General features: G+C 37.7%; 1 protein-coding gene and 1 pseudogene across 1 annotated transcript; both read left to right on the top strand.

Annotated features, from left to right (window-relative positions):
* Positions 1–9,266: 9,266 nt before the first annotated feature.
* fzd7a (frizzled class receptor 7a) lies at positions 9,267–11,982 on the top strand. The gene has a single exon (XM_016567245.1). It carries the CDS (start codon positions 9,704–9,706, stop codon positions 11,363–11,365), a length of 1,662 nt encoding a protein of 553 aa, XP_016422731.1. The 5' UTR covers positions 9,267–9,703; the 3' UTR covers positions 11,366–11,982.
* Positions 11,983–15,046: 3,064 nt separating this feature from the next.
* The window catches only part of LOC107751504 (uncharacterized), a 25,826-nt pseudogene continuing 13,970 nt past the window's right edge, over positions 15,047–26,902 (top strand).

The raw sequence follows: 26,902 nt of genomic DNA, 5'->3' as shown, positions 1-26,902 counted from the left end.
CCCAGCATACATTGCGGCATGATTTTTTTTTATTATTAATAGTCACCATTGTTGAGATTCAAGTGCTGATTCTTGATCTCTGTGTGTGTCTTAACGGTGCTGTAGCTCTAAAGGTTTTATAATTAAAATGTTATTAAATTACTTCACAATAGTTTGTCAACTTATCTTGAAGAGTCATATTAGTAATAAACAATTAATTAACCCATACAGATAGACACTAATTGAGCATAGAAAATCAGGGCATGAGATGACGATTACATCATCTTTAATAGTTATCAAAACCACTTCATTACAATTTCTCACGGCTTTTCTTTTCATAATAAATGTGCTTTACAAACACAGTTACATCAGCAGAGAAAAACTAACATTAAAGTGTCATGGGTCAAGAGCCCAACTAAAGCAACCACTGATCGCCAAAATGGTGAGGTCAAACAAACATTTTCAATACAATATAAACCTCTGTTAATTCCCAAAGAATTTTTGTAGATATATGACAGAAATAAAGTCAAACTGGTTAGTAATGAGTGAAGCTGGTAATGCTGTTTGTGAAGTTGTTTAATGCTCCTCTGCTGTTTTATTTCGGTTAATTAATTTAATCTAAGGCTGTGACTGGAAGTCAGTTGTAGTTTTGTTTCTTGTTCTTTCCTTCAGTGATCGTGCTTGTTAAAGGGGTCATATGATGCTGCTAAAAAGAACAGTATTTGGTGTATTTGGTGTAATGAAATGTGTTTAAGGTTCAAAAAACACATTATTTTCCACATACTGTACATTATTGTTTCTCCTCTATGCCCCGCCTTTCTGAAACGCGTCAATTTTTACAAAGCTCATCGGTCTGAAAAAGCGAGGTGTGCTCTGATTGGCCAGCTATCCAGTGCATTGTGATTGGACTCCACAACATGGCAATCGGCGGCGGCAGCAACAATAAAGTTACGCCTTCTTTCTTTGCGTTAACATTTGGGCGGCGTTATGCAAATTTCCCACATAGTGATGTAGATATGTGGGGGCGTGTTAGAACGAGCCGTTTTAGGTAGGCGTGGCTGACTCTTAACTTTTATAAAGAATATCTCTTTGGATTTGAGACTTTAGTCTTTGCAACTTTACAGATCTTCTTTATGCACCAAGAGCTTGTAACACTCCAAAGAGAAAGGAAAATTTGAAATCGCATCATATGACCCCTTTAACAGCAGCTGTTCATCAGTGTCTGAATTCACTCATTTGTTTTCAGTCACTCTGTCTAGTGGACTATAAAGTGAACTAATGTAGGAACTAGTAAATGAGGGTGTAGGCTGTGATTTCAGACACAGTCTCTGTGTGTCGAATCTGAGGCTACTTTCTCGAAAACAAAGGTTAGATCTATTACAGTTATTCACCGAATATTGTAAGGAAACTTACTGTTCATTATTTAACAGGTTTTTACTGTGGCATTTTTACAGTCTTTTACCGTTAAAATCACTTTTTTTACAGTGTACACATCACAACTTTTTACAGAGTATGTAGGAATACATTTGAATACTAGGAATACAGACATTTTCTATCTGCGTAAAAGCATGGAGAAAGACAGCAGCACACACAATGCGATTTAAGATATAATTGAGATACGTTCTTCTCTACAACCCCCTCCACAGCTGAAAAATATTTGGAGCAGCTGTTTCCTTCAGACCTTTGATTCAACTTGGCTTCTGCAGCTGTCAGGGTTCAAGGGATGATATTTACCCTTATAGTAGCACAGGCACTTCATTGTTTCATCACATGTTCTTCTGCAATGCAAGAGTCTCGCCAGAAACCCGGTCGAGTGAAATGAATTTAAAAGTCCAGGTGCTTCAATAAGACAGCATCAAGCAGTAACACACAGCACATTTAGGCCACACTTTTCTTCCCGAAGAAGTCATAAACAGAGAAAGGTCCCCTCCTGCTAAAGTGCAGCACATATTGAGAGCCTGTGCTCCCAGCCGTCCAATGGGTCGCTCTGTTTATTAATCCTGTGTTAGAATGCCACTTTCAAACAGCACAGAGCTCCCAGAGGTGCCCTGGCCTTGCTTTTTTTCTGACATGTGATAAACACAAGATGGCCGTCCCCACCCCAGTTGGTTTACATAAGACTGTTAAAATATCCCTCCGCCTCTTGCCCTCTACACCGGCAGCACGTACCCTTCCCAGCACAACTCCACCAGCCAGAAACAGCCTGCCCGCTCATTTGCCAGCAGACCGTACGCATAGCGTATTTGTGCTGCATAAATCATCCTTTCATCGCACAGTTTCTCCTGGCGGCCATGTTTTGTTCCAGGTTTGTGGAGGTAGCATACCTCTGCCCTGTACTGTAGCAGCTCTGTAAACCATTGACAGATCCAGTCCAGCTGGCTGGGTGAGCAGCCCTCTCCTAGTCCACTCCAGGCAGGCTGATGGGCCCTAGCCCTCCCCTACCACCTCCGCTGACCAAAAACAGCCTCTTTTTTATTAATCTCCTTGTTCTCAGAGTCAGTGAAATTAAAACCTCTGTGGAAGAAGAAATCAGGACATGTAGCAAATGAAAGTAGCAACACATGGCTTATGATGAAGACCACCCTTGTGAAAAAAGAAGTGCGCTTAAGTGTATTGAATGTGCACTTGTAGTGTACTTTTTAATTCTTAAAAGTGTTTTTGAAAACTCCCCTTGCAGATAATATAACATAAATGAAATAAAAGTCTACTGAAGTACTTATGTTGGAAGTATACATTTGACTCATTTGTGTTGACTAACCTAAAGCAAATTATAATTTTAATTGTAGTGTGTTATTTGACATTTATTTGAAATGTATTTAATTATAAATACATGAAATTAAGTATATTTTAGTTTACCATAAAAATATTGGCAGTACATTTGCAGTACACAATAAAAGTAATTATGAAAAGTTCTACTTGTATAAAAAAAAAGCATTTTAAGTTCTTTTTTTTATATATGAATTTAAACTTTTAAAATGTTTCACTTAATTGTTAGTAATATGCAAAAAATAAATATGTTAGTCAATTGTTTATTTACGCTACTAGTCACATGCTGAAAATTTAGCTTTGATCACAGGAATAAATTACATTTTTACATTTTACAACAATTACATTTTAAAATATATTTAAATATAAAGCAGTTATTTTAAATAGTAAAATATATTTCACAATATTACTGTTTTTGCTGTATTTTGGATCAAATAAATGCAGGCTTGGTGAGACTTCTTTAAAAAACATTTAAAAACGTACTTTTCAAATACTTCTGACTGGTAGTGTATTTAACTATTATTCGTTAGAAAATTTGTACCCAGAAGTTTTTCCCTTTAAAAAAAAAAAAAAACTGTCCACCCAGCTAAAATAGCTAAACACCAACTTGACCACACGAAGACCAGCCTAAGCCAGCTAAGACTAGCAAAACTTGTTAGGCTGGCTTAGGTTCGGTTTATTTTTTTTTGGCATATAATTTTGACAAAACTTCCCCCAAAAAGCTTCTAATTTGGAAAAAAAACAAAAATTATAATAATAATTTTATTATTTGCATCTTTATTTTTTATTTATAAAAAATTATAAATAAACAAAATGACATTTTTAAAAATAAAAAATACAAAAAGATTTATTTTAAGGGTTGGGGTTTGGGTTAGTCTATATAGTTTAATTATCATGAGCTTCGCATAATAACACGTCTATAGCAGTCTATGGTATGTCCTCATTCAGATAGCTAAGCAACATTTGTGTGTGTTTTCAGCCTGCAAAACTTTCCTTTCTATCTAGCCTTTGATGAGCCTATGATTCTCTAAATTGTTTCCCCTAAAATGTAGATTGCCAGACGACTGTGTTTAGATTAACGGTATAGTGTGTTTATACGCCGAGTACATCTTCCACTGTAGAAAAAAGAGAAAATCTTGCTTTGATATGCACCGAGTACATCTTCCACTGTAGAAAAAAAAGAGAAAATCTTGCTCTGAATCAAGGGATTACAGAACAGACGCCTGCACTCTGACAGCTGGCCACTTGAGTTTTACAAATGACAGACAAACTCCATCAGTGGAAACTTGCAGAAGTATGTCGACCAGAACTGGGGGGGGGGGACTTTGCATGGGGTCAGAAGGAACACACTAAGAAAAAGCAGAAGGAAAGAGTGAAAGATAAGACGAAACTAACTTGTCAACTCACAAAACATACATAAACATGTCAAAAAGGGAGTTTACGAGTAAATTGTTCTGTGAACGTTTGTTAATCTAATGAATAATTGATTTGTTAAATCAAATGAAAAATGGTGTTTCTGATTGGTCCAGACGCTACACCTTTCAGCTTTTGATTTCATAAAGAGACCTTTTTCTTGTCTCAAGTGTACTACAAGTGGTGACTAAATACATTTTTTCATACAGAGATAGTATGTTATAAGGGCATTTTGGTTCATATTCACGGTGTCCCAAAATAGCACAGTTGAGTACTCTTAGTTGATCTTAAGAAGTACTAAAAAATCATTTTTAGTATATTAAGTACAAAATTTGTGCGCGAAAATAGAGCACTTAAATTAAATTATCGAAGTGTACTTTTTTTTAACCTGGGATTACATTCAATTTGCATAGTATATTCTTTTAAAGTACATTATTTCCATAATAAGTACATTTTAAAAGTATGCTAAAGTGTACTTTTTTTTCACAAGGGTAATTCCACAGCAGGGACACAATAAAAACATTTCCTATAAGACTCAACTTGTATACTGAGAAATAACTGGATAAACTGGAAAAATCTAGTACTAAATCTACTAACAGAGGCATTGTTTGAAATAAATTGGGGGTAATCTGCATAAATATGTTTGCGTAGATATTTAACTGTAATTTGTAAAAAACGGTGCCCAGAAGTTGTGCCCATTTTGCACCGTGGACGTCATGTTTCTCTGGAGAGGCCGCATTAACCCCTTCCACATTACACTGGGCCCCATTAGCCGAAATGAATAAGCCTCCTGTCATTTATGATTCAGCGCCTGCAGCCTGTCCCCAGGCAATGCTCAAGAGTCCAGCGTAACCTGCATTTCCTGTGGCTCTCACTCTCTTTCTGCCTGTCTCTGCCTCGCTTTCTCTCTCTTGTGACTATCTTCATTCATTCCTTCGGCAGACACCATCCCTTCATCTGCTGCCTGCACCTCTCCCAGTGCATGAGAACCACTGTCATAGGCAGACTTGCCTGGGGCTTTTTAAATATGTATGTGAATCATGATACTCTCTCTTGCCATTAGCTATGGAAATATAACGCAAACAAAGGACATTTATATTGAGCTGAATGCTGATGAATGCTGTGGCATCCTGCAGGTCCAGACCGACATAATCAGGGTATAAAACAGGGTTGTATTTCCTCTCTAATACAAGCACGCTATTCATTTAGACAAGAGCTAACATTTCTTCAAACATGAAAGTGTTGAGTAGTGGGTTAATATACAGGCACCACCCAGTGCAGATATATGACTATACTCCATCTGGGTATATGACTCTGTAAGCAGGAAAATCTCCACTGAAGACTTCCAGAGAGCCTTACCAACTGACACGGTAGCTAAATGACCACAGTGATATACACTTGGCCCGGGACGATGCGGCTCAAAGCCCTCACTGACCATCCTTAAGCGTTTTATTTGCCTTGCATGTGTATGCAGTGTTGAGTTATGTGCCACAGTCCTCAGTAAGTTAACGTTGGTGCCAGACTACGGGAAACCGAGGGCTTGACCAAATCAAAACAGACTCATCCGCAAATTTACGGACCTGCTACTGAAAGAGCTGAATGGCCGGGGAAGGATTTTCTGCTTGTGCCATTCAATTGTGCTTTTTCTTTTATTTCTCTTTTGCTGTAATTAATATTATTTGAGGAAAAAGGGAGGAATACGAAAGACTAAAACTATGGCATAGGTGCAGAAAAGTTATATTATTTAGTAGTAATATTTAGAAAAACGTGCATGAAGAATGTGTATGATAAAAACATCTCTGGGACAGTAAATCCAGCATGGTGTAATGAGATTTCCTCGTGTACAGAACGTCCTAAATCATGAGGCTTTGATGGGATGAGCATCAATAGATCCATGGAACAAACTGTAAAAGAAACTGCACATAATCTGGAAAACATGTTCTCCAAAATATAAGTGATTAAAACATAGCACCAATGGGAGGAGATGTTCTTGGAAAACTAACAATGCATTTCCAGAATTTCCTGGAAACTTACAGTTAGTTCCCAGCAGGGTCATATCAGAGACGTTTCACTTTTAATCATGTAGTTTGTAGTTTTTGTCTCAAGGGTCGGGTGAATATTGGTGGGTGTGTCTGTCTGAGCGACTCCTTTGGGAAATCAGCCTCTCTGAAACCATCACTGATTATTAGTAAAAAAATATAATATAGTTTGCTTCACTGACCTATTTGAAAGAAACAACATAATTATTTTGTAAGACGTGATTTCGCAAGGTTTTTGCTTCAAATGTCAAGTCATCATTATTTTTATAGTGCTTCATACAATAGAGATTGTTTCAAAGTAGTAAAAGTAGTACTAAACTGAAAAGTAACAGAATAAAAGATGCAAACTTCAAAACTGATGCAAATCCAAATTCTGCTGTAAAGCAGCTGTAGCAAGACAATGAATAATCCTTATTCAGCTCAAGTCACTTCAGTATTGGTTCAATTCAGTTCAATAACTGTGACGTTCATTATGAAACAAATGTGAGTTCAGTTTATCATAATATATTTGTATGTTTAGATACAGGTATGTTTATAAAGCATTTGTGGTTAAGAAGTACATAAATTTGTATTTTTCTTAGACAATGTCTGATCGTTTCGCTATATAAGACACTTATTCCTCGGCTGGGATCGTGTAGAGCCCTTTGAAGCTGCACAGAAACTGCAATTTGGACCTTCAACCCATTGGCTCCCATTCATGTCCACTATATGGAGAAAAATCCTGGAATGTTTTCCTCAAAAAAATTAATTTCTTTTCAACTAAAGGAAGACATGAACCTCTTGGATGACATGGGGGTGAGTAAATTATCAGGATTTTTTTTCATTCTGGAAGTAAACTAATCCTTTAACACACTAAAACAAAAAACACAAGCTTTATTATATACACTGTATTTTTATGCTCACCTCAGACGTCACTCGTCAAAATGTAGAGACATGCAGAGCTCTAACTGGGCTGATAAAACACAGAAAGAACAATAAATATTGACACGCAAAAAGCAGTGGATTGATTTTTTTGTCAGGATAATTAAAGGTCAAATTCAATTAGCCCCCAAAATAAGTATGATCCACAGGTTAATAAAGACACTACTCAAAGCACAGCCAAATAGAATTGGAAAGTTTAGAGTTTCAATGAAGTTCACGTCATGTCAAAGAATTTTCAGCAAAATACAACAGGTGGTGTAGTTTATTCCACTACATGCCACCCATATTCCCTTCATTACCACCCTCTACTTTCTCTCTTCAATAGATGAAGTGTAAAATGAGGAGCTGAGCAGTGCAAGAGCTAATAAGGTCCAGTGGGAAACCACAAACATTAATGAAGCCTACTAAAAACTCATATGAACTTCTCCAACTGGTCTAATCATCTCTACTAAACCATTTCTTTTTGACATCTCTCAATCCACCCATACCAACATATCATACCATTTCTTAGAATCTTTTCCTATTGCTAATATAGACTGTTTCACATAGTCTGCCTTAATGTTGTTCCTACTTTTATTGGTCCTACTAAGGTACGTTAAAAAACCAAAAGTATGTACATAATAAAACACTCTTGCAGAGTAGCATTACATTTTCAACCGTATTCTGTTCTCAAATTCAGACAGGAACAAGAATCATGAATTATAAAATTGCTGTATTTTATCACTTAAACAACATCAGAACAACTTACTGGATGTATTTTTCAACCCTATAGCAACAATAATCTAATAAGCCAGAGAAGTATACTCTTAAGAAACTGTCAGTCAAAGCTTTAAGTTGCATGTCTCTCGAAAGATGAAGTGAGTGTACATGCTCAGCGATCAAACGTGGGCTGCTGTAGAGCTACGGTGAGCACCAGAATAAGCGTGCCATAGCGCTCATTTCTGAGGCAGCAGCTTTGGGCTCTGTGTGATTGATGTTGAGGTCCATAGAGCAGATCATCTCCCTCAGCCCTCACATTTACATACCGAGTAACCAGGCATACAGCTATAAAGCTCAGATCTATTTTTAAAACACACTCCAGCAGAGAGAAGAAGATTTTTTATTTATGATTAAGAATAAGTTATTTAATAAGCCAATAGCTCTGGCTATCGCTGGTCTCTGACAGTTAGTAATTAATTGGTTTATAATTGTAACAAGTTGTGAATATCCCCATTTTTGGCATCACTGAAACTGTGTTTGGTTTATCAATTATTTATTTTCTTCTTTAAATCTGGACCTTAATAAATTTCACAGAATTTTCCAGACAGATTGCATGTAGTTTTTCCCTTAATCTCACCCTTAAATGGACACACTCTTCATGTGCATTTAATTCTCTGCATTCTTTGCCCTTAAGTAGCCCAAATTGTTTAGCTGATGCTCCGCACCTGCAATGCGTGAGAATAATTCAAATGAAAATTATCAAAATATTTACCCGCTTTCTAGCAGGGCTGAAAAGTAGGTGTGGGGCCTGTCATTAGGTGTGCACATTTTTCAGTAGATTAACATTTAAATAGTAAATGTGACCTTTTCAAAACATCTTTAAAATAATACTACAACAAAAATATGCAGATATTAAGAAAATAGATCTGGAAAAACTTATGTACTCACAGGATTTTTTTTTTTTTTTTTAGTTTAGCTTTTCCCACATGGATTTGGCACTTATTTAGTAATGTGACTGCCAAACTTTGAAATATAAATTAATGTACACATATTTTAATGTTTAATGGCGACAATATTCATTATTACCATTTGAAAGTTTTTTTTTTTTTTAACACAAGCTGTATTTGAATCTAGAAACCCCAGTATTAGTCACGTGCATGCCCAGTGAATTACTACACTTTCAGAAACCAGCCTATGGATTTTTTTTCTCCGCCCTATATAGAAGGAAAGTTTCTGATAGCTGAAACCCTCCGCAATTACATCCAATGACCAATCAAAAGCAAGACGCAAAGGAAAACAAACCCTGTGATTGGTCTAAGCCGCTACTAGTTTCAAGGCGCCCCGCATAGAGGGGCAGTGAATCTGAATGAGGGGTGCGTAGAAACCGACGGCACATTATTGTATGTGCGCCTCACTTGCGCTCAAACCTTCAGTCAGTGAGAAGCGCGTCTGCCGAGCGCACACAAGACAAAGCGAGGAAAGCGCACTCTACTCAAGTTTTCCAGCAGCGACACGACTCTCTGAAATGCAGCTCTAAAGTCATTGGATACACAGACTTGATTTGGAGAGCCAGGCGGAAAACTTTAAATAACAGTCGGAAGATTCTCTAACAAACCTTGAAGAAGGGAAAAAAACGATGCGCTCGTTGTGGATTTAGTTTGGATGTATTTTCGGACTTGGTGACTTCTTGTCAGGGTTTTCTTCCCAGATCCACTCATTTGCCTAACATGCTTGCTTTTAGACCACGAGTGTCGTGACAGGAGCTCAAACGAGGAGTTTTTGATCGTTTAAACGCAAACGAACTGGTCACACAGAAACTTTTTCTCGGAGCAGCTTCAGCCTAATTTCTTTCGCACCGAATCACCCAAATAACAGCTCTCCTCAAAATGCAACACTGTTGCGGGATTACTCGATACTTTCTTCTGTTCCTCACCCTGGCCCTGCAGTCGTCCAGCGGCCAGTATCACGGAGAAAAGGGCATCTCCATTCCCGAGCACGGTTTCTGCCAGCCCATATCGATACCTCTCTGTACGGACATCGCCTACAATCAGACCATTATGCCCAACCTTTTGGGTCACACCAATCAGGAGGACGCCGGGCTGGAGGTGCACCAGTTCTACCCCCTAGTGAAAGTGCAGTGCTCCATGGACCTCAAGTTCTTCCTCTGCTCCATGTACGCGCCGGTTTGCACGGTGCTGGAGCAAGCCATCCCGCCGTGTCGCTCCCTGTGCGAGCGCGCGAGACAGGGCTGCGAGGCCCTCATGAACAAGTTTGGCTTCCAGTGGCCCGAACGCCTGCGCTGCGAGAACTTCCCGGTGCACGGCGCGGGGGAGATCTGCGTGGGTCAGAACACCTCGGACGCGGGAAGCCCGACCTCAAACCCGACGCCCTACGTCCCAGAACTGGTCACATTACAGCCGAGCATGGTCAGACCCAGCCAGCAATTCACATGTCCGCTGCAGCTCAAAGTGCCCACTTATCTCAAGTACCACTTCATGGGGGAAAAAGACTGCGGGGCGCCGTGTGAGCCCACTAGACCCAACGGGCTGATGTATTTTAGAGAGGAAGAGGTCAAATTTGGCCGGCTCTGGGTTGGAATTTGGTCTATTTTGTGCTGCGTTAGTACACTGTTCACCGTTCTCACGTACTTAGTGGACATGAGGCGGTTTCGTTACCCGGAGAGGCCCATCATCTTCCTCTCTGGGTGTTACTTCATGGTGGCTGTTGCCTACGCAGCTGGCTTTTTCCTTGAAGACAAAGTCGTTTGCATTGACAAGTTCAACGATGATGGTTATAAGACCGTCGCGCAGGGCACGAAAAAAGAGGGCTGCACTATCCTCTTCATGATCCTCTATTTCTTCGGCATGGCAAGTTCAATCTGGTGGGTCATTCTGTCCCTCACATGGTTCCTCTCAGCGGGAATGAAGTGGGGTCATGAAGCCATTGAGGCCAACTCTCAGTATTTCCACCTTGCCGCTTGGGCTGTTCCAGCGGTTAAGACCATCACCATCCTCGCCATGGGCCAAGTGGATGGCGACATTCTCACCGGGGTGTGCTACGTTGGCATCTACAACGTGGACTCTCTGCGTGGCTTCGTCTTGGCGCCCCTCTTCGTCTACCTCTTCATCGGCACCTCGTTCCTCCTGGCCGGCTTCGTGTCGCTTTTCCGCATCAGAACCATCATGAAGCACGACGGCACCAAGACGGAGAAGCTGGAGAAGCTGATGGTGCGCATCGGCGTGTTCAGCGTGCTCTACACGGTTCCCGCTACCATCGTGATCGCGTGCTACTTCTACGAGCAGGCTTTCCGCGAGCAGTGGGAGAAGACCTGGCACATGCAAACGTGTAAGCGATTCGCCGTCCCTTGCCCAGTCAACAACTTCGCCCCCATGTCTCCAGACTTCACCGTATTCATGATAAAGTATCTGATGACCATGATCGTGGGAATCACCTCTGGATTTTGGATATGGTCTGGGAAAACTCTGCAGTCTTGGCGCAGGTTTTATAAAAGGCTCAGCAATAGCAACCAAGGCGAGACGACGGTATGAAAAAAGAGCGAGTCGTCCTGATAGTTTCGGTCAAACTTTGACCATGCAACTTTTCTCTGAGATAAATGTCTCGAGCGGAGAACTGTTACGCGACTTGTTGAGTGAGTTTTGTGGACACTACTAGACGTTTCCACAGTGGAGACGGACCATCATGGACAGTGTTATCAGCCTGAGTCTGTTTAACCATCGGTTTTTCTCATATATTTGTATGTGAAAAAGACCATGTTTCTGTGCAACACGATATCATTTGCCGATGTGATCTCTGTAGACAGTACTGAATGATTTGCGCAACGCTCACGGTTCTGTACCTGAAAATATTGGACGTAATTTGCCTTATACACATGTACCAACCCTTGTTTTAACTGGGGACTTGTATGACTTTCGCAGCCCTCCGTCGACAATCATGCATACATTGGCACACATGGACCGTCAAATACGCATTAGGATTGGGATACTTATATGCATGTGTACAGCTGTGAATTTATGCAAGCTCCCTTTAAACGATGTAACGTGTAAATAATCACCTTTTCTGAAAGAATATATGTATTTATGAAAATAATCTTGCTGTTTTTTACTTGATTTTTAAAATTTGGTAAGAGACCTTTGTATCTGTACAGTTTCGCTGAATAAAATGATTAGATTTTTAACCGACTCATTTTACTTTACAGATGGCATTACACAGTTCTTGTTTGCTACCAATTATTTTTAATATCTTGAAAACAAAGACATAAAGTATAGGCCTACACCACACAGTGATCTGTTAAACATTTAGCTTTTTTTTTTTTTTTTTTAAGAAAACCATATCAGAAAGTGCTCAATGACTATTTAAACTGAAATAGTCAAAATTATTTTTAATGTTATTATAAACAAGACAAAGTCAACCTCAGTAAATTATACCAAATAAAATTGTGCGTTCAGGTGTGTGTTGTGGTGATGTTTATTGTATTTATAGTAAACGACTAAAGAGTATTTGTGTTTATTTGGGAAACTCCTGCAGCTTTACTGATGAAGCGTAAGGCCGGGGCTTTGGCGCCACCTACAGGTGACTGTTATGTTGAGAACACTAGATTACAAGCGGAGTTGACGTGAATGAACTGTAAAACCAAATTTCAAGATTGAAAAATACGTTTAATTTTATTTTTAAGCATACGTTTAGTTCATAATCACATGTTGTAGGCTACATAATTTATCTCCTGTACAACTGGAGAGCTTTAATATATTTAAAAGCATTGCTTTGTAACAACATTAAAAGTACATTATAAATGTGCATGCTGCAAAGCAATCATCAAAATAGTATATTGCATTACATTATTATATTATATTGTGAACAGAATGCATATTTAATTTCATGAATCATATTCTGTAACAATAATTATGTCGCAAACTTGAATGTCTACAGAACAAGCTGTGAACAGTTTGTAAAATAAACACAAGGCAAAACTTGAAGATGTATAATAAAGAACAACAGCAGATCAGTACAGAAGATGATATAAAATGCATGGCATATTATGCCAAAAGTGACTGAAATAAAGTGTAAACAGGATACTCATTACTGAGGTAGTATCCTTAAGTTATTTTAATTTTTACAGAAATTGTTACTGCATTAATACTAATAATACTCACTATCATAATACATTTTGAGAGCAGAAAATAAACCATTTTCATTTAATATAATCATGAATTTTTAATTATTTCAATTTGGGCAAAAAAATGACTTAAAGGGATAGTTCACCCAAAAATGAAAATTCTGTCATTAATTACTCACCCTTCATGTCGTTCGTCCAAACTTGTAAGACCTTCGTTCATCTTCGGAACACAAATGAAGATATTTTTGATGAAATGTGAGAGCTCTCAGACCCTGCATAGATAGCAACGCAACTGTAATGTTCCCAGGTCCAGAAATGTAGTGAGGACCTCGGTAAAACAGTCCATGTGATATCAGTGGCTCAACTTCAGTTTTGCGAAGCTACGAGAACACTTTTTGAGCACAAAGAAAACAACAATAACATAATTTTTTCAACAATTCTTCTCCCCCGAGTTACGTCTTCCGCCATTTTAGAGAGTATCACAATGCATACGCATGCTTTCCCCTAAGTGTAAACAACGCTGATTACGTTCATGCACGCGCTTTCTTCGAAGATGAACGAAGGTCTTACGGGTTGGGAACGACATGAGGGTGAGTAATTAATGACAGAATTTTCATTTTTGGGTGAACTAACCCTTTAAGGATCACATTGGATGGCGTTTTTTATGACAATAGGAGGTTTAATCATCATTACAATACTCTACACAGGCTAGGTTGAGAAAAAGCAAGAGCTAAGCTCAGGGGGTGTGGGCAGGTTACCGTTAAGTATCCTAACATTTTGTCCTCATCAGCCTATTAAGCCCTGCAGGTGGCCAGACTAGGGTTCTGTTCAACGTCAAAAAGTATGATCTCACAGAGCAATAAAATGATTCACCATGTAACACATGGCACATGGAGATGTGGTTGAAGAGGCTAGTGTTGTGGTTCAGGCTGAATAAGTCTTCCCTACAGTAAACTGTGAAGCTCAGTTTAAATTTCCAACCTCTTGGAGACTGGAGTATAGTAAAGCACAGGAGCTGGTCAAAGGAAACCAACCAATGTACTGTTTTACTAAAACATATTCATTAGCCAGACATAATAACACCTGCTGTCATACATCACTTCATGTATCTTTCTTTGTATTTTTTTTTCTTCTTGTGGCTAAACTGTCACGGTATCCTCTCACATTATTTAAGGACATCCTGCAGGTCTTTAGCTGTAAGCTTGAACAATTTCTCCTGTCTGTTTGATTGATGGAGGGGGTTTTATGTGAAGGAAGGAAAAGTCTATTTCTTGTGGCACAATCAATAACACTAATTAGGGATGTGCTATCCTGGGCATATGACAGGACGTGTCCTGCAGGAGACCCAGTTCTGGTTATTCACAAAAGCTGTGAGCTGTCATCTTCCTTTTTGTTTGTATATTAGGATGGGTTTAGCTAAGGTAGTCAGAGTTGCTGGCCTGACCAGGAGGGGGTAACTACTTGGTTGCAACCAAGGCAACAAGAAATCCGTTCTGAGCTGTGGAGAGCCTGGCAACTGCAAAGCTCATTAAACACAGACATTCGTAACATGGGCCGAAATGATTCAGTAGTATGTAAAAGCAGCAGGCGGGGACGCTGAATGAACACACGAATGTATTCTGAATTAAAGAGAAATGGTCGCTGAGGAGAGGGGAGCTCGGCCACAAACTGAGGTACGAGAACAAAACCGGAAAAAAAAAATTGCTGACTCTGAATAAGTTGTTATTGTTTAAAAAAAAAAACAATAAAAAAAAAACATTTTGGGTTCCCCAAAGAACCTTTCTATGAACAGGTCTTAAAAGAACCTTTCTTTATATAATCAAAGGTACTTTTTCAATTATAAAGAACCTTTTGTAGAATGGGAACGTTCCTTGGACGTTAAAAGTTCTTTGTGGAACCACATATGCCAAAAAAGAACCTTTATATTTAAGAGTGAGTTTTACGGTTGCTGTATACACTCTCAATATGACAGACTTTTGATATGAGTTTTAAAACTTGATGTTCAGATCTTTACAACCGCTACATGACAAGACCACAATCATGACAGGATTATAGTTTTTTAGCATTCATTCAAAGAAGCACAAACAACTCCACAATGAAAGATTTTGTCCTCTCTTTGCTGAGTCGTGGGTACGGCCAAATTGTGCCAAATGAAGATGGTCATGATGGAAGACTGGAGGTTTGTTTTGACCCAGAGGTAAATGTTTTTTATATGTCTATATAAGACCAGTTTCAATGAGTCCAAGATAAAGTTTGATTTGTTTGAATGCACACAGTCAATGGAAACATGATCTCTTCTTAACTAGGACTACTTCAACTGGAAATCCCAGCCTCCATTGCTGCGTCTTACCAGCAGCGGCCGTTTTTTGGAGGCCAGGAGCCAGTTCCTCCTAAGACCTACAGTACGAGGAGAGGGCCTCTTATTCTGTATTCAGAGGATCTCGCACTGGCATACCAGACTGGCCAGGTTAACAGGAAGAGAAAGGCTCCAAGCTGCCCAAAACAGGAAGTTGAGAAGCAGCTGCACACACTGCAAGACCTGACTGGAGCTATTTTGGCTTTTGGAAAAAAGAAGGTAAATCTGAGAAGCAGAAGAATAAATAAAAGTTCTATACTAATTCTACACTATTACCCTTGCAAAGGGAAGTACATTTAGCATATTTTTTTATATTTATTACGGGCAGAATACACTTTAAAACAACATACTTAGGCCTATGTGTAAACTGAATTTAATATTTTTATGTTAGCTGCAATTAAATGAAAATGTATTATAGTTTGAAATTTATATTAAATGCAATTAGCTGAACTCTAAAGTGCTTTTATCGACCAACTTAAATAGGATTCAAGTACATCTTTATGTTATAATTATACATTTCAGTTACACTTTATTTTAAGGTGTCCTTGTTACAGTGTAATTATACATGTAAGTACTGAGTAATATTAATTAACTACATGTACTTACTATATGTTTAGGGTTAGGATTAGGGTTTGGTTTATGGTTACTTGCGTTTTGGTCGGTCCTTCTGTCACAATTCTCGGGAGGCAAGGAGCGAGGAACGAGGAAACACGGAGATAACTTCAATTCACAGTCTTTAATGATCACACGGGGAACGTAGGAGACACAGGACGTTCGAGGACCGACAAACACTAACTGAAAGGACTGGGGCTTTTAAACACTGGGTGATTGGGAAAACACAGGTGCAAGGAATGACTAATTAACTGAGACACGGCACACCTGGGGAGGGAAAACACAACACAATGAGTCCAGGGGCGTGACAATGTAATTATGCATAATTAATTGTTATTAATTGTTTAACATATGTAACAAGGACATCTTAAAATAAAGCTACCTATTGTCTTTGAAATATGGTTAAATAAGCAAACCTGTGTCATGAATTTAAATATATTTGTAATTACACATTTGTAATTAAGCTGCAATTCAGTACATTTAAAATAATTTAAATGTAATATTGCATAACATGCTAGAGTTAAAATTATAATCAAGTACTTTACATTTACACATTTTAATCAATGCAGATTAAGGGTATTTATAAAAAGTCATAAATTAAAATGTTCTTTAAATTAAAACGCTCTTAGAAAAATAGGCAATTTTCACTTTTTTAAAGTGTGCTTTAGTGTGCTAAAGACTACAAATGATGAAAAGTTTCTTATATATAATTAAGTGGCCTTTAATTTGATCTGAAAGTACAGTTGTTGTTGTTTTAAAATAAGTATTTAGTGAGTGTTCCACAAAATAATGTTGTTACTGTCGTTGTTTATGCAGAGGTCATGAAATTCTGGAAACATCACTCACATTTTAATTACTTGACCTAATAGTCAAGTTTAAAAAACACTGGATACTGAAAAGACAGCTGAACAGAACAGTCATCTGATTAATGTATCAGTTAATGTACATGTACATGACCGAGTACTGCATGAAACGGTTCCTTATCTGTCAAATTTATTCAGTTAAGAGGCCCAGATCTACTACAAATGAACCATTGTGCAGATCTGCCTGAAGTTTCCTCCTGATTGCCACAGAGCAAGAGAGGTGGGACGTAAACTTGAGGGACAGGCCAGTCCACAGTAAATCTTCCAGAATTTTACTGCCCAGAAAAGTTGAAACTCAGGTTCAGGTCAGGGTGACAGACTCGGCGGCGGTATTAGTTTACCGGCTCTGATTGCCGTACCTCTGCTCTACTGGCCGGAGAGGTAACCCCATCCTAAAGGCAAGTAGGTGAAATGTGGTATGTTCATTTTACATTTCACTCCATAACCTTTCACTGAGCGCTTCAGCTGCACCTGGGCCAGGCAGATAACGCTGCCGTCAGTACGCAGCACACACACACACACACATATGCGGTCAGTCCTCAAGGTGTCTTCAATTTCCACACATTCCAGGTCAATCAAACTGGTGATTTACCCATAATGTGCCGTTTGACCTCCGTGAGATGTGAGCTGCAAATCTTAATAAAGGTGTCCTGAGGGATTTTACATAAGCACACAGTCCATAATCTATCCAATTCCCGTCCACCACAATCTGCTAATGCTCCACAGCCCTTGACTGTTCCCTCATTATATGCACATTAATCCATCCTCTCTCCGCGCCCCCGAAAATCCCCTGACTGAAAATCAACAGTCGTTGCGGAAAGAGATCAAAAAGATCATCGAATCAGGTGTGCATCTTGAACGAGAAAAGTAAACTCTACGGTGGCTTCGTTTTCACAATGTCCAGCTTCTATCATCCAAACATAAACCCGCATGAACCATCAGAAGAGAAACTGCCCGAATACTCTGTGATCAGCAGGAAAAGAGCAACTTCAATGACACCGAAAAATTGCTGCAGTATGTGACCGAAATGGCACCCTCTCGGGGCAAAAGGGGAATGATCCAGGTGATGAGAGCTGAATGCAGTAATCAGTGTGTTTACCTCATAGACATGAGGGTTTGGACAGGGACTTGGAGGGGTTCCAGAGAGAAGGGTCTTTGGTTGTGGGTGGTCTGTGTGAAGACTCGATCCGTCACGTTCAACTACGGCAGAATGTAAACAACACAGGTGTGCTCCAGGGACTCAAAAATGGCCGCCATAGTCATCCTCAGCAAGGCCAGCTGAATTCAGACAAATAATGCTCAGACATAATATCAATATTATTGATAGAAAAACTAAATTGTGATATTTGTTTTTGTTGTTATATAATAATAAAAAGTAACTTTGAAAAACCCAAACTAAAATAATTCCAAAACTAACTAAACTAAAATAAAAATGAACAAAAAATTATTTTAGTTTTGCTTAAAACCTTTATAACCCACCTGCTTTCAACATTATTAAAAAGCACAACTTTGGCAGCCTTAAAATACCATTCAAAACCTAAAATAAAAACTAAATTGAAAAGTCAAACAGAATAGTTTTTTTAATACTATAACCTTCCATAACACACAAAAACAAAATTATATTTTAAATTATAATATTTAAACATTTAATAATTTAGAAACAAATACTGATCAAATAAAGATAAATGCTGTTTGTAAGTTAAACGTTTTATGTGAATAAATAATAGCTACACTGTAAGAAAAAATCTCTATAAAAAAGATTATAGGATAATGTCCTGGCAGAAAAGTTTCTTTCAACCCTAAAACACAACACAATGAAGTGCATAATCTAAAAAACTTGGAAAATTCCTTCACATTAACAAAGTAGCCTATACTGTGCTGTATTTTTAAGGATATGTATTGTAGTTTTTTTTCTTTTACGAACTGATTTCAAGCATTGATGTCTAGCACATGGTTTGTCTTTATTGTTGTTAAATGCTCAACCCAGGAGATCAAAACATCTCAGTTCTCTTATATTCTTTTGAATCTATTGCAAGGTATTGCATCCAAAAGAATTCCAGTGTGACTTCCAGCTCGGCATTCACGTTTTCGTTTTCCACTGACGTTTACTACAAAGAGGAGGCCACGTGCAGAGAAATCCATCATGCTAATACAGACAAATGACCTTGAAAATAAGTGAACATTGTGTTGGAGTGGTTTCAAAAGAGATAGTTGGAGATAGTGGAACATGTTTGGAGAGGACTGAAAAATCAAACACATGTGCTCTTTATATATATGATTCTTTGTTTCCTTTAGTCAACGGTTGGATCTCTTGCTGGTGTAACGCACCCCTTATTGCCAGATACTAAACATGCTATACAGAACATCAACACTCATCACAGACCTGGAGAGAAGAGCTATAATTCAAGCCAGGTTAAAGGTGAGACTCTCTAAACAATCCGGTCAATGTTTTATATATTTTAAAGGTATATAGAATAAAGGGCAAAATGCTTTAACACGATCTTTCATGTTAAATTTAAAGTCAATAAGGGAAATAATAAAAAACAAAATAAACCACAAAAACTTTCATCATTTACTCACCCTCATGTTGTTTCCAACCTGTATGACTTTCTTCTTCTGTAGTACATAAAAAAAATAATTAAAGGAGGCTGCTCAGTTCAATATAATATATGGAAGAAAATAATAGTGGAACATGTTTGGAGAGGACTGAAAAATCAAACACATGTGCTCTTTATATATATGATTCTTTGTTTCCTTTAGTCAACGGTTGGATCTCTTGCTGGTGTAACGCACCCCTTATTGCCAGATACTAAACATGCTATACAGAACATCAACACTCATCACAGACCTGGAGAGAAGAGCTATAATTCAAGCCAGGTTAAAGGTGAGACTCTCTAAACAATCCGGTCAATGTTTTATATATTTTAAAGGTATATAGAATAAAGGGCAAAATGCTTTAACACGATCTTTCATGTTAAATTTAAAGTCAATAAGGGAAATAATAAAAAACAAAATAAACCACAAAAACTTTCATCATTTACTCACCCTCATGTTGTTTCTAACCTGTATGACTTTCTTCTTCTGTAGTACATAAAAAAAATAATTAAAGGAGGCTGCTCAGTTCAATATAATAAATGGAAGAAAATAAGTTAATTGGAACAACATTATTTGCAATAATGTTTCACAACATTACTGTTTTTACTGTATTTTTGATCAAAGAAATGCAGCCTGGTGAACAGCTTTTCTTTCAAAAACATTTTAAAATCTTACAGACCCCAAACCATTAAACAATAATGTACATTATATATCTAGCATAAAATTATATATCCCATTGTTTTTCAGGAGAAAAAAACTAATCAGATCAGATATCAGCTATGTTTCCTCTGTTCCCCTCGGCCTAACAGGGCAGACCTGGGTACTCTACCACCCATAACGGATGGTTCGGTACATGTACAAATCCAGGAGAAAACGCAAGTGGCACCAGGTAGAGTTCATGAAACACAAATGACACTAACAATCAGATAAATGCTTACTATTCAAAAGCAGTTCTTGATTAGATCAACAACATCCTGTGCAGCACAGCAATGTCAGCGAACACAATGAACAAACTCAAAATATGTTACTGTGTTTGTGCCAGTGTTTAGTTCAAATCCATTCAGAGGGTGAATGTTTACATCTTTAAGAAACGCATATCAGATACCTGCCTCTGAATGCACTCTATTCATGTCGGGACTGAAAGCATTAAGTTAGGAAAATCCTTCCCTGCATTGCCAAGAGGAAGTAAAAACTGATTCCTAAAATGTAAACCATTACAACCACAAGCAGCTTCTTCAGCCTCTGCTCGCTGTGAAATATAACTGGACACAGAATAATGCTTGTTCTTTAATTTAATGTCTATAATGATCTTGATTCCAGATGAACAAGTGGCCTTTAAGACCAAACAACAGAAAGAGCAACTGAAGGAGAAGCCGAAAGAGAGAAAAAGACCAGTAAAGAGTCTCAGGATAGCAGTTGACACGTGCAGAGCTCACATGAGTCCGATCCTTGAGACAGAACCTGCAAATCAGACTGAAGATCAAATAATGACACCAGCAAACAAAAAAATCACCTCTACGGTATGTTCATCTGGCTCTTTTCCAACACTGACCTGAAATTTCCTCTATTTAATTGACACTGTGCTTTTGGCATCATAAGACCAGACACTTGGAAAGGTCTGCTCATAAGTAAACATCTAACCTTTAACAGCATCTGATTTCATTTTCTTGGTTAATCTGTGTCGCTGATGTAATATACTGCTGTCTATGTGAACAATTTGGCTTTTGAACCTTTACAATGAAAAACGTGGAGCAGAAATGCTAAGACGAAGGAGACTATTTAGTCCATGTGTTCTTCCAAACTACGTGACCATAACTTCAAAACTCAGCTAAAGAGCTTTTCATTATTTTGCTCTGACATTTACCAGATACAAGTGATCGACCATCCCAAGGATCTAAACGGCTGTGGAAAGCGCAGCCAGATGGAGAGTGGAGGTGGTGTTGGAGAGATGTGCACTCTGAGGTCAGTGTATGTGGATTCGTCTTTGGAATACAGCCCACTCTCACGGGTCAACTACTACGGTGGACACATGGAGGGATCCCGCCAGAGTAAGACAAGATCTGAATCAGTATTTAGTGACCATTTAAAGTCTATAAAATACAGATACAAGCATGAAGTCATAAATGAGATGTTCTGCAAACTGTGTTTGCTTTGGTGAGACACTGTGGAGGTGAAACTCACATGAGGAGAGTGAATACAGAAACAGATCCCAGCTTCACCGTCTTTCACTTACCGCCCATTAACCAAAGCCCACTGGTCAACTCAGGCTCGGACATCACTTTAACAATGGTAATAATTCAGTTTGTGGTAATTAAAGTCCAATAAACGTATGAAGACACATTTATCTCAACCATAACCCTAAACCAATGTACTTCTTATAAACAAACCTAAAAAATCTTCATGTTGTTTTCCGCTTTTCTACATGTTAACTTCTGTGATGATAATGTCTTGACAAAACTTGTCAAACATTGTCAAAATATTACTGAAATATGTATTGTAAGAACACCTGGGGCTCTTTTTCATGTGCAAACCTCAAAATGACTCTTTAATATAAATAAATCTACAAAAATGTCTTTTTGTTCTCTCTGTTCTCTACTTTTCTGCATTTTAACATCCGCTCTAGCTTCTGTACTACTCTAAACTACTCTTCCACAATGTGATTCTGTGGAAATGGTTGACTCTTGCATGATAATCACTTGTCATGTTCCTCATTTGTAAATCAGTAAAGGATTAAATGTTAATATTGTGAAATACTGTATAAAAAATTATTAGAACTCTTTTTTATTTTAATATAATTTATTCCTGTGATGCAAAGCTGAATTTTCAGCATCATTTCTCCAGACTTTAGTGTCACATGATCCTTCAGAAATCATTCTAATACGCTGATTTGATGCTCAAAAAACATTTCTTATTATCAATGTTGCAAACAGTTGTGCTGCTTAATATTTTTGTGAAAATTGACATTTATTTTAAGTAGAAATCTTTTGAAATCATAAATGTTACTTTTAATCAATTTAATGCATTTTTGCTGAATTAAGGTATTAATAGTTTTAAATAATTAATTATTTAAATATTTAATCATACCCATTAAATCTTATTAACCCTAAAAACATGAAAGATACAGTGTAAATGTTCTGAAACGACAAAAATAACCTTGTCTCTTGTAAAATCACCATATATTGCACGTAATTCTTTTGGAATTGTCTTGAAGAATCAAACAGAAATAAAAGAGAAAAAAAGCAGCTGTGAGAATTTACCAAAAAGGGAACTACACGTACATCTCCCTGACATCAAAGAGGGAACTGCACATGAAAACCCCTCAGAGAGACGCATGCACAGCAAAGTGCTGCTGCTTTTCCCTGCACAAACAGACACCCATCAGCCAGATGGTATGCAACATCTCACTGCACACTATTATCAATAAATACAGCATAATGGGTTAGTTCATTATGTCGCATTTTACTAACCATTGATTCTTTACTGTGCCTCATATGACCTCCACAGGACACCTGTTGAGGAGACGGAGCCACGTGGTGATTTGGAGCATGCAGTGGGGTAAGACCAAAGAAAACAGGACCCTCACTCTGACAGCAAGTGCAGGATTATAGAGATGGATCTTGGAAATGTCATGTGGTCTGATGATCTAGAAAAAGGAGGTAATGATAGATTTATTTATTATTCAGGTTTAACACAGTATAGCTGCTGATTCACATATGACTCACAACATACTTGCTGAAGGAAATATGACGAGTGATGATGCATGAGCTTTACAAAAACAATCCATCACAGAAAAGATTATTTTTTTGTGATATGGGCTTTTTGATTATCCATCTTTATTCCCAGTGCAGTACAACTGAAGCATTAACCAACAAATTCAAAACTGGTGCTAGAATTCAATGCAAACTCAAAAACTTGTCAAACATTTTCAGAAGACAAAACAGATCTAATATTGTTGAAATACATATTGTAAGAACACCTGGGGCTCTTATTCAAGTGCAGAACTCAAAATGACTCACCCTGAAAGTCAACGGAATTGCGGTATTGAAAACTGGTGAAGTGATGAAAAAATACAAGAACACTGCCAAAACTCTGACTTGTACATGTAAACGCATTACCAATGAGTCTGGAATCAAGTGATCCCGCTAGAAATTTATAATAAAATTCAACAATACAATAATTAAAAACAATACAGTTTAAATGTACTTTCAGAGTAACTTCAATTTAAACATTACATTTAAAAACTAACTTCAGTATTGAGGAGTTTTGAATATATTTTCAAATGTAATTTAGTGTCACTTGATCTTTCAGAAATCATTCTAATATGCTGATTTGGTTAAATGTCTTTTCCTTGAGTGACTGCTTAATTATTTATTGACCCTTCATTGGCCATCGCACAATCCAACCAAATAATGTTTAAGTATAATTTATGATTTTTTTATTTGGGTAACATTTAACAATAAGGTTCAATTGATTAACAATAGTTAATGCACTAGGTATCACGAACCAACTATGAACAATATTTTTAAGTTTATTTAAAGGTTAAGTTTAATTTATGAAAAAATACTATCATACTATTATGTTAAATAATTCATGTTCATTCCTAATTACTAATGTTCATTTATACAACTTAAAAAATGTTAAAAGTGTATTATTATTGTATTTTGAAATTAATGCTGCAAAAGTAATTAGGTTAATTAAAAATTCTGTAAAATTATTGTGACTAATATTACTATATTAAACCTACATTTTGTCATGTTTTGTTTGTGTTTTTCAGTTTAGAGACTCTTATTTTGATATTATTCTTATTCCTTCGTGTTTTTAAGTTTGTTTATCACCATGGTTACTGATTATGTTCGTCACCTGTGTCTTGTTTAGTTGCTCATTATCTCATCCTTGTGTATTTATAGCCTTTTGTTTCCTGATGATTTGCGTTGTTCCTGTGTTTCTCCTTTGCTCCCATTTAATAGTGTGCTTTCTGTTTGGCCTAATAAAAATACCTCTTGCAAATAGATCCTTGCTTCAACTCTATTTGCCTGAACCTTACTGTTACAAATTTAAAGTCCTACCAATTTCTCATTTTCATTCTTTTTTTCCCCTTATTTTTAACCATCTCATTTTTATGCTGCTGACCGCCTTTCCTCTTCTCATTAGTTCACACATACTATCCTCAAACGAGGCTTAAATAAGCTGTAGGCTCCAGGGCTGCAGCGGCTCATACAGTGAGGTGGTAGAGCGCAGCCCCCCTCTGAGGGCCGAGCACCTCTTCATGTATGGCTCGGCTTGTGCTTGGCTGCAGCTAAATGAAGTCTTTAGACAGGCAGAGCAGTGGGGAGTGAGGACAGGGGTGTTGGGAGATCTCAGGGGCCGATATGGTAAATAACAACACAGAGGCTAAGGTTCAGTTGTCCATTAGTGCTCAGGGACCCAGGCAAAACAAGCCTCTATGAGAAAGCTGCACTGCTGTAGATTCGACTTGAGCATTTCTGAAGTCATTCTTGTTCAGTTTGAGATTGTTTAACTATTGCTACTGAAGAACTGAAGTGAAGAAGTGAATTCTTTACCTTTAATTCCCTCAGATCAACATCCCCCTCTTGGTCCATTGCCCCCCCTGGTGGGCCGGAGGGGTCCAGGTAAACAGAGCTCCATGGCTGTGTACAGACAGAACCTGCATGACCCTGCAGGCACATCAGAAGCGCAAACAGGAAACACTAGAGGTTGCATCCCTCTGGAGCTCAGAGGTAACAGCATGCTTCATAAAGATCCACTTAAAGGGCACCTATTATTCCCCTTTTTTACAAGATGTAATATACTGTAAGTCTCAGGTGTCCCCAGAATGTGTCTGGGAAGTTTCAGCTCAAAATACCTCACAGATCATTTATTATATCATTTTGAAAATGCCTAGAGTGGAAGCAGAAACATGCTGTTTTCATGCATGTCTCATTAAATGCAAAGGAGCTGCTGCTCCCTGCCCCCGTTTCCAGAACAGGGTTGTGCCTTTACAGCTCGTACCTCAGATATTCTGCTAAAAAACATCTGTTTGGTTTTGATTATCATGTCTATCGTGTTGAAAACATGCGTTTTAAAGCCATATCAGTTTAAACTTCTTATATACGGTTTTCTGAGCGTGCGCACAGAAAGCAGCTATCACACAGCATGTGAGTACTACACTAAGTTCTCTTTCATGTCATATTGCAATTAAACTGTCAAATACACATAAGTTTATGTTAAAAACAAACACAAGTTTCAAAAATACAGTTGATTATGTCTGTGAAGGTAAACAGCTGGGAAAGAAATCGCATCTTTATATAGATCTGTGTATTAACTGACAACAGTGTAATATAAAGAACCTATACTGCTGTCTACACAGTTAATATGACCCAAAAAATAAAATAAAAACAGAAAATTACTCACTGCTATTGAATAAATAATTTCTGTATCTTTAATAAGAAGACATTTCTTACTTGAATGCTGCTTTTAAATGCTCTAGCGTGAAGATAAACATGGCGGATCGTGTGCGATTCGTTCAGGGCGGGGTCTCTGCTAATACGGCAGTGTCCATCAACAGCCGTGGGCGGGGCTTGTGCAAAGTGACATCACATTGTAACGATTCAGCGAACGGCTTGTTCTGAGACACTGCTTATGATTTATGGGGATTAAAAAAAGGAGCAGGTGGATTTTTATCATTGTAGGGAGGTTGCGTGCACACACTGCCAACAAACATTTATGTTTAAACAATAAGTAAAAGTGAATTTTGCATAATAGGTGCCCTTTAAGTTTGATGTCAAGTGTCAACGTTTCTGGGTACAAACATTCAATCAGATGCTAAAAGCAAACATCAAACCGTGCTAATATACACTCACAGTGTGCTGTAATACTACCAAAAAAATAATAATAATAAAATCATGATCCTAACCTTTATCTCCATACTAAAATCTCAGATGGTCAGACAGTGATTCAGCTTTAAAATATTGGTGCATGGGGCGCCATGACCCTGGAGACTGTAGTTTAAATTATGAATTTTTAAAAGCTTAGCTTAAATGTGGGATACTGTATGAATGAATAGTGCTCATAAACAGCTGCTGAAATATTTTTAATTGAAACAGAATCAGTATTCCTTACGTCACAACTTAACAAGCGGATTGAAGACATTCCAAAACAAGTATTAAAAAAAGCTCCATGCTAACTGTTAGCTGGAGACAAGCAGGTCATGGATTAATCCTTCATTAAGTTAAATAAAATAAAATAAAATATATTTTTTATATATTTTTTATATTTAATATAATAGCATTTAATTAATAAATACAAATATATGATAGATATATTTGTATAAATACATTTTACCATAATATAGATATTTTGAGACTAAACATGTACTGTATATTTTATATATAAATCAGCCCTCTACGAACACCTTGGCAATTGAATCGCCATTGGCTAGTACATTTTTTTGTTTACTCGCCAGACTGATAAATATATACATATACATATACATATATACACACACATATACACACACACACACACA

This window comes from Sinocyclocheilus rhinocerous, unplaced genomic scaffold (assembly GCF_001515625.1).
Source record: "Sinocyclocheilus rhinocerous isolate Xijiao unplaced genomic scaffold, SAMN03320098_v1.1 scaffold3639, whole genome shotgun sequence".
Classification (NCBI taxonomy): Eukaryota; Metazoa; Chordata; class Actinopteri; order Cypriniformes; family Cyprinidae; genus Sinocyclocheilus; species Sinocyclocheilus rhinocerous.
The sequence above is the reverse complement of the archived record's forward strand: the minus strand, read 5'-3'. Positions and strand labels throughout refer to the sequence as shown.